General features: G+C 42.2%; 1 protein-coding gene across 1 annotated transcript in view; it reads left to right on the forward strand.

The window, feature by feature from the left end:
- The window catches only part of Commd10 (COMM domain containing 10), a 38176-nt gene that overhangs the window by 2888 nt on the left and 21978 nt on the right, over positions 1-13310 (forward strand). Inside the window, exons 3-4 of the mRNA XM_059246742.1 lie at positions 2159-2269; positions 4703-4858. Coding sequence (XP_059102725.1) covers positions 2159-2269; positions 4703-4858 — 267 coding nt within the window. The remainder of the gene's footprint in view (positions 1-2158; positions 2270-4702; positions 4859-13310) is intronic.

A 13310-nucleotide genomic window follows, 5' to 3' on the forward strand; every position in this document is an offset into this window, starting at 1 on the left:
GCTCTGCATGTAGGCACCAACATTCAGTTACATCAAAACTCTTTATTGGCCAGGAGACAGCTCCAGACCCATAGCCTACTCACTCTGAATTGTCTCTCAAATCCAAAATCTCCACATAGTTTTATTTTAGATCCTTATTGTTTCCTGGCTTCAGACAGGTATCTGTTACTCATAATCTTTTTGGTTTTAATCTTTTTTTTTTTTACATTTATGTATTTTTTTTTTTTTAATGTGTAAGAGTGTTTTGCTGCACATATGTACGTAGACCACATGTGTTTTTGGTGCCCATGGAGGCCAGAGAGGGCATTGGATCCCCTGGAGATAGAGATGGCTGTGAACCATATTACGTGGGTCCTGGGAACTGAACATGGGTCTTTTGCAAGAGCAACAAGCACTCTTATCCGCTGAGTCCTTTTTCCAGCCCTTGACTGATTCCTGATAATACCATTCCAGTAATGTTTCCAAATGTTTTTCTCTTTTAAAAATGTTGACCATATTTAACGGCATTTAGAAACATCAGTAGCTGTCCCTTACTTACCACATGGGGAAAACTTCAAGATCCTTAACACTGTGTGGGAGCCCAGCTCCTACCTTTTCAAGGGTTCTTAGGAGGAGGAGAGAGGGATAAGAAAATATTAGATAGAAAGAGAAACCTAGTCAACGAGAAGAAAGACAGAAACACAGGATAGCCTCATGAGGGCCTGGGTCAATACCCAACAGCCCCTTCCGTTTATTCAAAATGACTTTTTATAACAATGCCAGGGGAGAGGCAAAAGACCTCCGCCTTGCAAGATCAAAGCATATACAGCCAAGTGTAGACCCTTCTAACCAACCACCTGGTAACCACGTCTCTGATCAAATCATCTCCTTATGCAGCCCTGCTGGGTAAAGCAAGCTCAGATTCTCTGAGCCTGAGTAAGTTCTCACTAGGAAGCCTCTGTGGGCTCCCACAGCTGTGTGTGAGATCCGTTAGAAGATGGTAGTGGCCTATGTTCTCCCTACTTTTCACTTGCAATCACACTGGACAGTGCACATGTATTACAGTGTTCTAGGGCCTTTTTCAATCTTATGTTGTGTATGCATTCCTCTCCTTGCTTCCACATGCCCTTGTTCCCTGCTTCACTGAGAGAGCATCACCTTTCAAGCATTTTGTGATCTCACTCTCAGGCATTGTGCTAGTCTCTTCTCTGTGCTTCTGGAATGTTTGGTTGATTCTCAGTTCACCGTAGCACTGCGCTACAAGCACTCATATCTCAGAAGACAACCAAATCCCTAAACTTCATCAGTCTTTCTACCTACAGCCTGGAGAGTCATGCCTTCCTCACCTATCAGCTCCCTTTCCCAATACGTTACTCACTATACAGTCGGCACTCGATGCATACATTTGGAGTTAATTCTTTTCCTTCATCGGGAAATGCAAAACCAATACAGGAACTCTAAATCCGTGCCTATAGTGAATCTGTGATGTAGCTGGTGAGGCAGAAGGAATAGCAGCAGCAGGAGCAGTCTGTGTGTATGTCTCATCTTACACATGAGCAGTCTGCGTGGGAAAAACTGAGGGGGGTCATGCAAACTTCTGTAGCGGAGAACTTAGAAACAGGTGTTTGTGGCCTGTGACCTTAATTAGTGGTTACAACTCGTCCAAGTAAAAATGTGATGTTTGACCCCATCACGGAGATTTTAGGTCCCCACATGAAACCTGTTGATGTAACTGCTGTATGCTTCCGTCTGCAGAGCCAGCTGTCTGGGTTCCTGACCAGAAAACTAGAAACAGCAAAACAGACTATGGAAGGTGAAGTGGGGGATGGAGGTACGGCCATGCTGGAGGAAGTCATCAGTTTCAAGGAGTGATTGCTAATTAGGAGATGAAATGAAAGAATTAGGAAGACCAGATATTAGAAACATAGAGCACAGATGTCTGAGGTGGTCTAAAATTAAAGCAGAAAAACCGTCCATTTCTCAGATTCCCGGCGATCAGTTACGTCACCACGAGAAGTTCATTTCATCCCAATTAGCTGTCTAGAATGCGGGTCGTAGTTCCCATTACAAGCACGGCAGTTTGCTTTCACCGTGGACTTGGCCTTCCTCTTAGGTTCTCTCTTCCTGTAAGTGAGTCCTCTGCATGCACGCTCTGGGCTGACCGCTTGTGTGTCTGTAGGCCGAGAGCAGCTTCACTGAGGAAGAGGAAGAAAAGCTTCAGGCTGCCTTCTCTCTGGAGAAACAAGAACTTCACCTGGTTCTGGAAACAATATCCTTCATTTTGGAACAGGTATTTTTATGGCCTTGATTTCCTATTCACTGCATATTTTCATGACTTTAATATCTGCGGCTTTCTATATTTTTATATAGCATGTAAGATGGAAACTATCAGGATGTTTTAGTCAAGAGTGTCAATATACTGAAACATTTTTGAATGCATGGCTTCTTTCCATAGCACTTCATTCTGCAAAAATACATATGATATAGTAGTAGTAAATATTTAACAATGTGAATTGGGCCTTCATCTGATTTTAACTCATTGTTTCTTGGTATAGCTGGAAAAATGAACACTTTTACTGAAGAAGTTGAATAGGTGATTGGGTAGCACGCGTTTGATTAGGAGGCTATAGAAAGAAATAATGTCGTAATTCTTTTACTATGGAATTTGCTTTCTATACCCTTTCTTCTCAAACTCCTTCCATCCTTTTCATTCCTGTCCACGTCCTGTGACTTCAGTGTGTCCTGGAGCTGTCTCTGTTTAGGCACTGTGTGTTTTTTCTTGCTTCTTTCCGATGAATGATTTTTAGTTTTATGCCATAGAGCCTTCAGTGGGTGGCATCTTGTTCCCAGGGCATCATTCCTATCGTCCCAGTGCCAAGTGTAAAGTGCCAGGTTTCTCTTGCATCTCATTAGTCTGTAGCAATTAGAGCCACGTTATCTGCATCCACCATACCTGAGCTGTCTTTAATTCTGACCGTGTTCCAGGTTCTTTTTTTCATGTGTTCTCTCTTTCTGGTTTTTCTTAACAAAACTTGGCTAAGGGCAGTGAGCAGTAACCATGCCACAGACTGTATTCTGCCTTGAAATTTCCTTCACCAAACGTATTCATCCATTATTTATTTTATTTTATTTTATTTTATTTTATTTTATTTTATTTTATGTTTATGGGTGTTTTGTCTGCATGTATGTCTGTGCACCATGTGTGTGTCCCGTACGTACCCTCAAGAGTCCAGAAGAGGGTGTGGAACTAGAGTTACAGACAGTTGTGAGCTGCCATGTGGGTGCTGGGAACCAAGTCCATGTCTTCTCGAAGAGCAGCTAGTGCTCTTAAATTTATCCCCCAGTCCATTATTTTTTAATTTAGCCTCAGTCAAATTTCGGGGCACATGTAGCATGTAGCCACCTGGCTTGTCAGACTATAACCCGAATGACTTCTAGTTCCATTTCTGATGGAGTCCTTGTTCCTCTCTGAAACCTCTGAGTATCATCTTTCCTATCTGCATTTCTCTGAGTCAACATCGGGGTCTCCCGGCAGCGGTCTGGAGCTTTTCCAGCCTGTGGCTCCAAACTCTTTCACCTGTATTCTTTCCATATACTAATGACACAGGCCTGTAAACCCCATGGTCAGGTTGATCACAGCAGTACCCCACTCCTCGTACCACTTCACTCTCATTTGTTGTTATTGGGATCAAATACGTGACTGAGTAGGGAGGGTTTATTTTGGTGGATGGGGTTTCGAGGGATATAATCCATCTGGGAAATCATGGAGGTGGGAACAGCTTGTGACTGAGGCAGTGGGAACATCTGTTACCAGGCTCTACATCTTCCAAAGAGAGTGAGTGCCACAGCTGGGATTTGTGCTCAACCACCTGAACCTGTGAGGGACACTTCATAGTCAGACCTTAGCCTGGATCATCATGATGACTGGTTCTTAAGTTTGGTGAACCTTCAGTAGAAAAAGAATGTAGTTGAACAGAACAGCGCAGGATGAGGTTTGTGGGAAAATTGTTCTCAATTTGTGTACGGAACAGAACAGATATTCTTAAAATTATTGTAGAATTTTCTTTGTTATGTGTAACTTTGGTTGGTAGATAAAGGTAGTTTTGAGGACTCCTTGGGAAAAGTTTAGTTGCTGAGACCATTGTAAACTTTAAGTAATTAAGTGAGGTAAATGAAATAAAACTTTACTAAGTAATTTTAGTATTATTTAAACCACAAAACAAAACGTTTAGCCTGAGCAAGTTAGGACTATTTAACATGACTTTTAGCTCTTTGTTTTGTATGTTGTTATTAATAGAACTGTTGAAAATGCCTGCAAGAGGGCCATGGAGTCTTTTTGATTTAAATTGTTTTAATGCTGGGGTTGGAGAGATGGCTCAGCAGTTAAGAACACTTACTGCTTTTGCAGGGGACCCAAATTCAGTTTCCAGCATCTGCTTCAGGCTGCTTAAAAGCCCCGTGGCTCCAGCTCTAGGGATCCAATACCTCTGGCCTCCACAGGCCCTGAACTCATGTGCACTTATTCCCAGCATGCGCATACACACATACACACACACACACACACACACACACACACACGTACACGCACACGCACACTCGCACACATGTACACGCATACTTGTGCACACACACACACAATTTAATTTACTTTAAATACTTTTGTATTGTGTATAGCTCGAGGATTGCATGAGCCTGAGGATGTGTATGCTTCCCCCTTTGACAGGCAGTATACCACAACGTGAAGCCAGCGGCCCTGCAGCAGCAGTTGGAGAATATTCATCTCACACAAGACAAAGCAGAAGCATTTGCCAATGCTTGGTCGGCTATGGGTCAAGAAACGGTTGAGAAGTTCAGGCAGAGGATTCTGGGCCCTCACAAGGTATAGGGCGTGCTGTCCCAACATATTTTTCAAAAAATTATAGCAGCTAGTCTTAAAAATGATAACATTGTGGTAAGAGGTAAAGTAAGGCAAAAAGTCAAATATTCCTGCTGTGGGATGTCTTTCTGTACGCTGTGATTCTATATGTTGCTCCCATTGGCTAATAAATGAAGCAGCTTTGGCCTATGGCAAGGCAGTTTAGAGGCAGGTGGGAAATCCAAGCAGAGATACAGAGAGAAGAGGAGCAGAGTTGGGGGAGATGCCAGCCCTCCATCCAAGGAGCAACATGTTATGGGACACAGGTAAAGCCACAGAACACTTGGCGATACACAGATTAATATAAATGGGTTGCGTTATCAGAGCAAGCTAGCAAGAACCCTGAGCCATAGGCCGTACAGTTTGTAATTAATATTAAGCCTCTGAGTGATTTAAGCAGCTGTGGGACCACAGGTGGGAGAGATTCGTCCAGACCAAGGGGCTGGGCCACGTGATGATACATTATGTATCAAATAAAGCTTGCCTGAGGACCAGAGGACAGAGCCAGTCACTAGATTAAACATCGAGGCCAGGCAGTGGTGGCACACACCTTTAATCCCAGCACTTGAGATCTCATGCCTTTGCTACCAGTATGTGGGAGGCACACACACCATTAATTCCAGCACTAGCAAGGAAATGAAATGGCTGGGCGGAGAAAAGTGTATAAGGCGTGAGGAGACAGGAACTAGAGCCTTTTGGCTGAGGACTCAGACTTGCAGTCAGAGGATTCGTGGAGATAGGATCTCACCTCCCTTTTGGCCTAAGGACTCCGTAGTTGTGAGAAGTTTCTCTAGTGACTTGTTCCTTTGTCTCTCTGATCTTTCATCATTTACCCTAATATCTGGCAGCAGAATTTTATTATAAGACCATTTAGGATTCAAGCAACAGGGTGAGACCGAAGAAACTTCCAGCTACATATTCCTGTTTAAGTTTTTCTACATATTACCATATTTGTTACCACATGATTTAATTTTGGCGGTTGAAAATATACCTTTGTGATTTAAGAATAGGAATGAGATAGTCTCCTTACACCCTTGGCAGGGATTCTTGTGTTCCCAGGTGAGGCTTGTTTTTAACATTTACCGAGTCATATTCTTGCTTGTCTTTTGTGCATCTGCATTAGTGCTGAGCACAACCCCATGTGTGTGATAGGTCCTGACTTAGCATCTGTCAACTCCCATAAACCAAACCCTGGGAGAGCCAGAAAGTTAGCTGTGTCACGAGGCTGTCCTCGAACCTAACCTCACAAAGTTGGGGACGATTGGGCAGATTTTGCCTTTTCCTACTCACACTTTGTATGAAGTGAGTTTTCTGATGTGCAGTTTTGTGTTCCTGGGGTAAATCTCCTGTGTCATCTTTTAAATATACTACTGGTTTGGTTTGCTGATAGTTTGCTAAAGATTTTTTCCACGGATTTATGGTACATCTGAGGTGAGCAGGGAGCTGCTCCTGCTCTGCTGTCTAGGAGTGGCTGTGAAGGATGAGCATTGTTCTGCATTCCCAGGAATGTGCTGGGGCAGCGGTTTCAGACTCTGCAGCACTTAGTATTGCCAGTTGGTTTTCTTTTTTTTTTTTTTTTTTTTTCTTAAAACCACTGCGTTAAGTTTGTGGTGCTGTCTTGTGTCTCTAAGACACAGTTTTGGCAGCTTTTTATGGACCCGTCATGCATATGTATTCTGTGGTGAAGTGTCTGGATAGTTTGCTTAACTGTGCTCCATCTGAGAGAAGACAGAGCTGTAGATCAATCTCATTGTCTTCCAGGCATACCACCTAGTTGTATGTAGGCATACGTCCTATAGAGACGCATTTTCTGAGGTTTAACATAGAGAGGTGCTTGGCTGCGTTCCCTTCACTTGGGACTTGAATTCCAGTTCTAGCTCTCTGTGACATGGGTGATGGGACAGTGTTTCTGCTGGTCTGCAGCTGTCTTTCTCTCTTCCGTAGCTTTGTGTCCCACACAGCCAAAGCTTTAATTATGTTGAGTCTCTGTGTGTTATCACTTGGGATGTTCTTGACCTCATGCTCAGTTTTGTGCCTGAGAGTTTATAGACGGAGGTAGTATTACAGATGTTTCCTCTTCTGTTCCTTATCAGTGTTTTGTACAACATTGGTGTTTTTCGTGTACGCCTGAGATCCATTTGAACTACTTTTGGTTAAGGTGCAAGGTGCAGGCCAAGGCCATGCTTTTCTGTCTCTGTTGCACTGCATGCCAACATCGTTACCATAGTTATTATCCTTTTATCTCCAAATTGCTTTTGCCCTCTATGAAAATCATTTCATGTATTTGTCTTTTTCTGAATTCTCTGATTCTTTTGATCTATTTGTCTGTCTTTGTGTCAGAATATCCCTCTGTCTTAATTACTGGAGCTTTATTGTAAGAGGGCCAAGCATGGTGGTGCACCCTTTAATTACAGCACTCAGGAGAAAGAGGCAGTGGGATCTCTGTGAATTTGAGGCCATCCTGATCTACACACACAATTAAAAAAAAGTAGTCTGAGCTCAATGGCTTTGTTATCATTTGGGGTTTTCTAGTTTCTTGCTCTTACATATAAATTTGAAAAATCAGCTTTCAGTATCTACAAGCAGTCTTACTGGCATATTAACTAAGATTGTGATTGATTTAACAATGAATTTGTAGAGGAATAATTTTTTATTTCAGTGTTCTTTATTTTTGTCACAGATCTTGTGCATATTTTGTTATTTTTTAGCTCAGTATTTTATTTTATTTTGTTTTTAAAGCTGTTATAAATATGCTGTTTTTGAAATATTGGTTCCCATTGTTTATTGTTAGATACTGGAAATAGAAATAGAATTAACTCTTTAAAAATACTTTTTCTGTGGTAGTGGAGATTGAACCCAAGGAGTGCTAGCAAGCTCTCTATGCCTTGACGTTTCTACTTTGACCTGCCCTATGACCCTATGACTCTGGTAATTCACTAATTAGGGATAGGACCTTTAAAAAATAGATTTATTTCAATTATTTTCAAGTACCTGGAACACTCTCTGTAGACAAGGCTGCCCTTGAACTCACAGAGATTCGCCTGGCTCTGCCTCCCGAGTGCTGGGATTAATGGTGTACGCCACCACTGCCCGGCAGCCAAGTACGTTTTTATAATTATTTTTACATGGATATTTGCAACAGACTCCTCCCCCATCTGTACAGCTCCCCCTTTTTATCTATGTCATATATATGTGTGTTTTCATGTGTGTCTGTGTGTGTGAGTGCTAGTGTCTGTGTCTGTGTGTGTGAGGCCATGTTGGGTGTTTCCCTCAATCCCCCCTCCCCTCATTGTGTTTTTTGAGACAGAGTTTGCTGTAGGACCTGGAGCTCACTGATTCCACTAGACTAGGATGGCCAGTGACCTTGTATCAGCCTGAGTCTGTCGTGCCTGTGTTGAGGTTCTGTGGATGCTGGGGATCTGAACTCAGGTCTGCATGCTTGCAGAGCGGTCACTTTACTGACCGAGCCGTCTCCCCGGCCCTCCTAGTCCTTATTTTCTTGTCTCACTTGATCGACAGTTTGGGGGAGAAAACGCTGTCTCCCACTAAATGTTACCTCTCGATCTCCAGGAAATGTTCCGTGTTGTTTCCGTCTGAGTCTGCCTTCCATGTCTGATTGACCCTGTACTTGTGCCTTGCTTTTCATTATTTCAGTTTGTTTTCCCACCTCCCGTGCAGATTTCAGTTTTTCATTTTGTTTCCCTGAAATTCGTTTTTCTTTAAAGCATCTCCATTTAGAAAATCTTCCTTGTATTAGTCTGATTTTGCTTGTGTTTTCCTTCTGTGTTGAGGGTCTGCTTCCCAGCATCTAGCACGGGTCTGCGCTGCTCACTTGTTTACAGGCTCGAGCCAGGAGGTAGTTCTCAGTGTCTCCTGGACAGCTGCCTTTGGAGATAGTGGTGATAGGTTCAGATGCTGCTTAGGAGTACGAAGTTGTCACAGGAAATATGAAAAATGGAAAAAAGAAACTTAAGGGCTGGGAATTTGGCATATGTCTGTTATCCCAGCATCTTGGGAGTCTAAGAGAGAAGGAAGGGTCACAAGTTTGAGGAAAGCCAGGACAGTGTAGTAATGTAGTAAAACTGTTTCTAAAAGAATAAATTTGAAGGACTGAAGAAATTGCCTGTAGGTATGTATGTATGTGTACCCCGTGTGTACCTGGTGCCAGCAGAGGACACAAGAGGGTATTGGATTCCCTGGAACATGAGTTACAGTTGAGTTTGAGCCTTCATGTAGGTCCGCGGCACTGAACCACTGCGCTTTCTCTTCAGTCCCCAAGCTGACATGTGAATGGCAGAATAGCAGTCCATTGTGAATATGTAGCCATGTCTTCTTGTTCATTCATCCATTGACAGACACTTAGGTTGTTAATGTGTCTTGGCTGTTGTGAACAGTTCTGCAGTGGTCATGAATGTGCAGGTGTCTTCAAGATGCCAGTTTCATTTCTTCTGGATATATACTTAGCAAGGGTTTCCTGGATCATATGGTAGTTCTATTTTCAATCTTTTTTGTCTTAATTAAATTTGTCTTTGACAGTTTCATATGTGTACACAATGCATAGTGACCATTTTTAGTCTCGACCTCCCTTGTCTCCCTGCAGCCCACAGACACTCCTGCCTTCCCTCCAGAGCTTGTCCTTGTGTACATACCTGTTCAGTTGGTTTTGTGACCACTGAGTTTCACCAGGGCTGGCTGTGTGACCATGAGCTTGGATCTGTACCCTGTAGGTTGATGGATTCAGTAGTGGCTACACAGCTGATGGCTATGATTTCAGTTCCCAGAATCTATCAATGGCAGTTTTCAGTGCTTTGATGAACACTCCTACCCTTTTCAGTAATAGATGTACCAATTTATATTTCTACTGACAGTGTCCAGGGGTCCCTTTCTGTTATCTTGTACAGGTCTTTTTTTTAATTTAAAAAATTTATTTATTTATTTCATGTTTTGGGGGTGTTTTCCCTGCATGTGTGTCTGTGTGTGCACTACTTGCATGTTTGGTGTTCATGGGAGTCCAGAAGAGGGTGTCAGCTCACATCCGACTGGAGTTGTGGATGACTCTGGGTGCTAGGAATCCAGCTGGGGTCCTCTGGAAGAGCAGCTATTGCTCCTAACCATTGAACAGCCTCTCCAGCCCCTCTTGTTGTTGTTGTGATGACAGCCTTACTACCATGCAGAGGGGACATCCCACTCTGGCTGGGATTGGTGTGTTCCCCAAGTGTGACTTTGGGCACCTTTGCCGTGCCTGTTGGTAGTCTCTGTTTTACAAAACAACTACTCAGGTACTTCATTATTTTTCAAGTGTGTGTGTGTGTGTGTGTGTGTGTGTGTGTGTGTGTCTATGTCTATGCACTTGAGTACGGATGCCTCAGGGGGCCACAAGAGGGCATCAGGTTTCTTGCAGCTAGAATGATGGGTGGTTGAGAGCATCTGACTTCTGGAAAAGCAGCAAGTGCTCTGAACTGCCTAGTCATGTCTCCAGCCTATCTTTACCTATTTTAAAAACTGGATTGCTTTCTTGCTGATCTTTGTTTGGATTCTTTTATGTTTTGAACACTAGACCCTTATCAGATAATATGGTATGTGGATCTTTTTCTATTTTGCAGGGTGCCTTTTTCTTTTTTGCTCCTTGCTGTTCAAGGACTTTGAGTTTAGCACAATCATATTTGGTCTTTTGTGTGTGGCCTTTGCTTTTGGTTTCATGTCCTGAAAGCCATCAGCCAGAACATCGCCAAAGAGCTTTTCCCCTGTAGCATTCATTATGCCTAGTGTTTAAGTACCTAATTGATTTAAAATTAATTTTTGCATATGATGGAAGAGCCTGGTTTTGTGTTCTTATGCATAGCCTGTTTCTAGCACCATTTGACAAGGAGAATGCATTTTTCCATTGTGTGTGTGTGGTCCCTTTGTCAAAGATAAGTTGAAAAGTAGTTGAAAGGCATAGTAGGAAAACACCTCTTTATGTCCTTATTATTTAAATCTGGTAAGTAGAAGAGAGGCCTGAGAAACCACCATCACCACTTTTTCTAATGCTTAACTGAAAGGAATTTTCAGTTCTGTCTCCTTACTTTTCAGAAACACTGTCTTAATCTCTTGGAGACAGAGATGTTACTGCTGCATATCGGCTTTGTGTTCTTCTGCCTTATCAGAGCCGACTGTCAGCAGTGCTTTTCAAACATTTGTCATAATGCCTATGTGGTCGTAACACTTACTACGTTACACTTCCTACGTTACAGACCACAGAAAATAAACATGATTTTTAATTTTATTCATTAAGTTTTGATTTCGAATCCCTTCATACATTTGAGCTATATTAAAAGTGAAAACTGTTTTGTCAAGTATTTTTGGCAATAATAGCTTTCGTTTCTGAGACCTTTTTTGAAGCACTGTTCCTAAATTGTGTTTTTGTATTTTGTTTCTAAAATACCTTTAAAAAGTAAGGTAATGAAAAATGTATGGAAGGCCAGTCATTAGCCCTTCTAAAGTAGCTTGCACATTGATCTGTCTTCTTAAGAGGCATTATATGTTGGGAGTTTTTAAGTATAAATATAACTCTTGTTTGTTTTGAATGTTTACAGTGTGTTCAATGTGATTTTCTCCTGTCAAGTACAGCTTCCTGTTCTTCATTTCACCATTTACAAACAGAATTACTCAAAATAGACAGTCGTTGTGTTTACTTGGTGAAATTTTATTATTTTCATGCAGGTTCTTACAAAACCTGCATTTAAAAATGGATGGCCAAGACATTACTCCCTAAGACAATAATATTTTTAAACATTAAAATAATTCCCTTTAGGCCATTACAAGATTTATGTAAAATTATGTATTTTATTGTTATATACCTGTCTTTGTTTAGAACAATTTTATTTATTCTTTGAGAATTATGTACATATAAAGAGTGCATTTTGATCTTAGCTACTCCCTTTCCTCTCTCTCTTAGTCCCCTGAGACTGCCCCCAACATGGCCTCTTTCCAGCTTCATGTCCTTTAATGAAAGAAAAAACAAAAAACAAAACACGCAAACAAAACGGCAGCAAAAATCCCTACCAAGTCCAGTTAAGGCTACCTGTATGGGTATGGGGCCATCCACATAGGCAACCTTCCAATGGCCACATCCCCAGAGAAAACTGGCCCTTCCTTCTATACCAGCCAGCAGCTACCTGTGAGCCACTTCCTCATCTATGCTGGAGTTTTGCTGGCTTGCCTTTCTGTAGGCCTTGTGCAGGAAAGCACAGCTGATACTAATTCATGTATGCAATCACCATGTCATATCCAAAGGACATTGCACAGCATTCCTGCTGTACTCTGACTCTTACATCCTTTCTACTCATCCTCTGTCATGTTCCTGGAGCCTTGGGATGGGGGAGTTGATATTGATGTCCCATGTATGGATGAGCACTCAGTCTCTTATTAGCATTTTGACCAGTTATAAGTCTACATTGACTACTGCCCACTGTTTCTTTGGCCAAGGTTAAGAAGAGCATTACAAATCTATGATTATTGTGGGGGGCCTCCCCCCACTTTTCCCCCCAAGGCACTCTTAAGCAGGGAGAAGTGAGGAATATATAGATAGAAATATAGAGGAGAGAGAGAGAAAACACAGGATATCCTTGGGAGAGCCTGGGTCAAAACCTACCAGCCCCTTCTTTCTCTACTAAAGGGCTGTTAGAGGAATGCCAAGGGGTGGAGCAGAAGACTTCCCTCCAGCACGGCCAAGTGCAGACCATCCCAAACACCTGGTGACCATGCACATGGTCAAGCCAACCCGTAATGTAGACCTGCTGTGTAAAGCAAGCTCAGATCTCACTAGAAAACCTTTGTGGGCTCCCACAGGTCCCTCCTCTTAATTTTTTAGAGTCCCTTAGGCCCCATCAGATAGACTGAGGTCTGTCTTAGGTCGTTTTCCCTGATTATTTCTTCCATTACCCATCATGGAGATAGGATTTTCATCAAGCATACTCTGTCTTAGGCTGGAAGCTATCAAGAAGAAAGTTGCCTGTCATTGACTCTTAGCCTCTGGCCGGAGGGGTACTAAGCTCTGGCCCAGGTTCCTGTTGAGCTCACAACCGTCCACAGTGATCTCTATAGCTGCCACACCTCCCAGTATAGGAGTAGAGGATGATAGAGATGGCATATCTTTTTTGGAGTGGGTCTTAAGATGTCTATAACAGCCTTAGCTGTGCCAAACCCTTTTTAAATCAATAAACTCTTGATGCAAACTGCATCAGATAAATTACATCAAACTTAAAGATTCCTTTAGCTTTTACCAAACTCTGGTTCATTAACATCAACGTGATTCTAGTTTAAACATTAACAACCCTCTTGACTGAACTATTGTCACTATACATATTTACACTTTTTGCAAGCTTACATTAAACATTTAGACTTACACTCACCATTTACACTTTTCACAAACTAA

This window comes from Peromyscus eremicus, chromosome 19 (assembly GCF_949786415.1).
Source record: "Peromyscus eremicus chromosome 19, PerEre_H2_v1, whole genome shotgun sequence".
Taxonomy (NCBI): Eukaryota; Metazoa; Chordata; class Mammalia; order Rodentia; family Cricetidae; genus Peromyscus; species Peromyscus eremicus.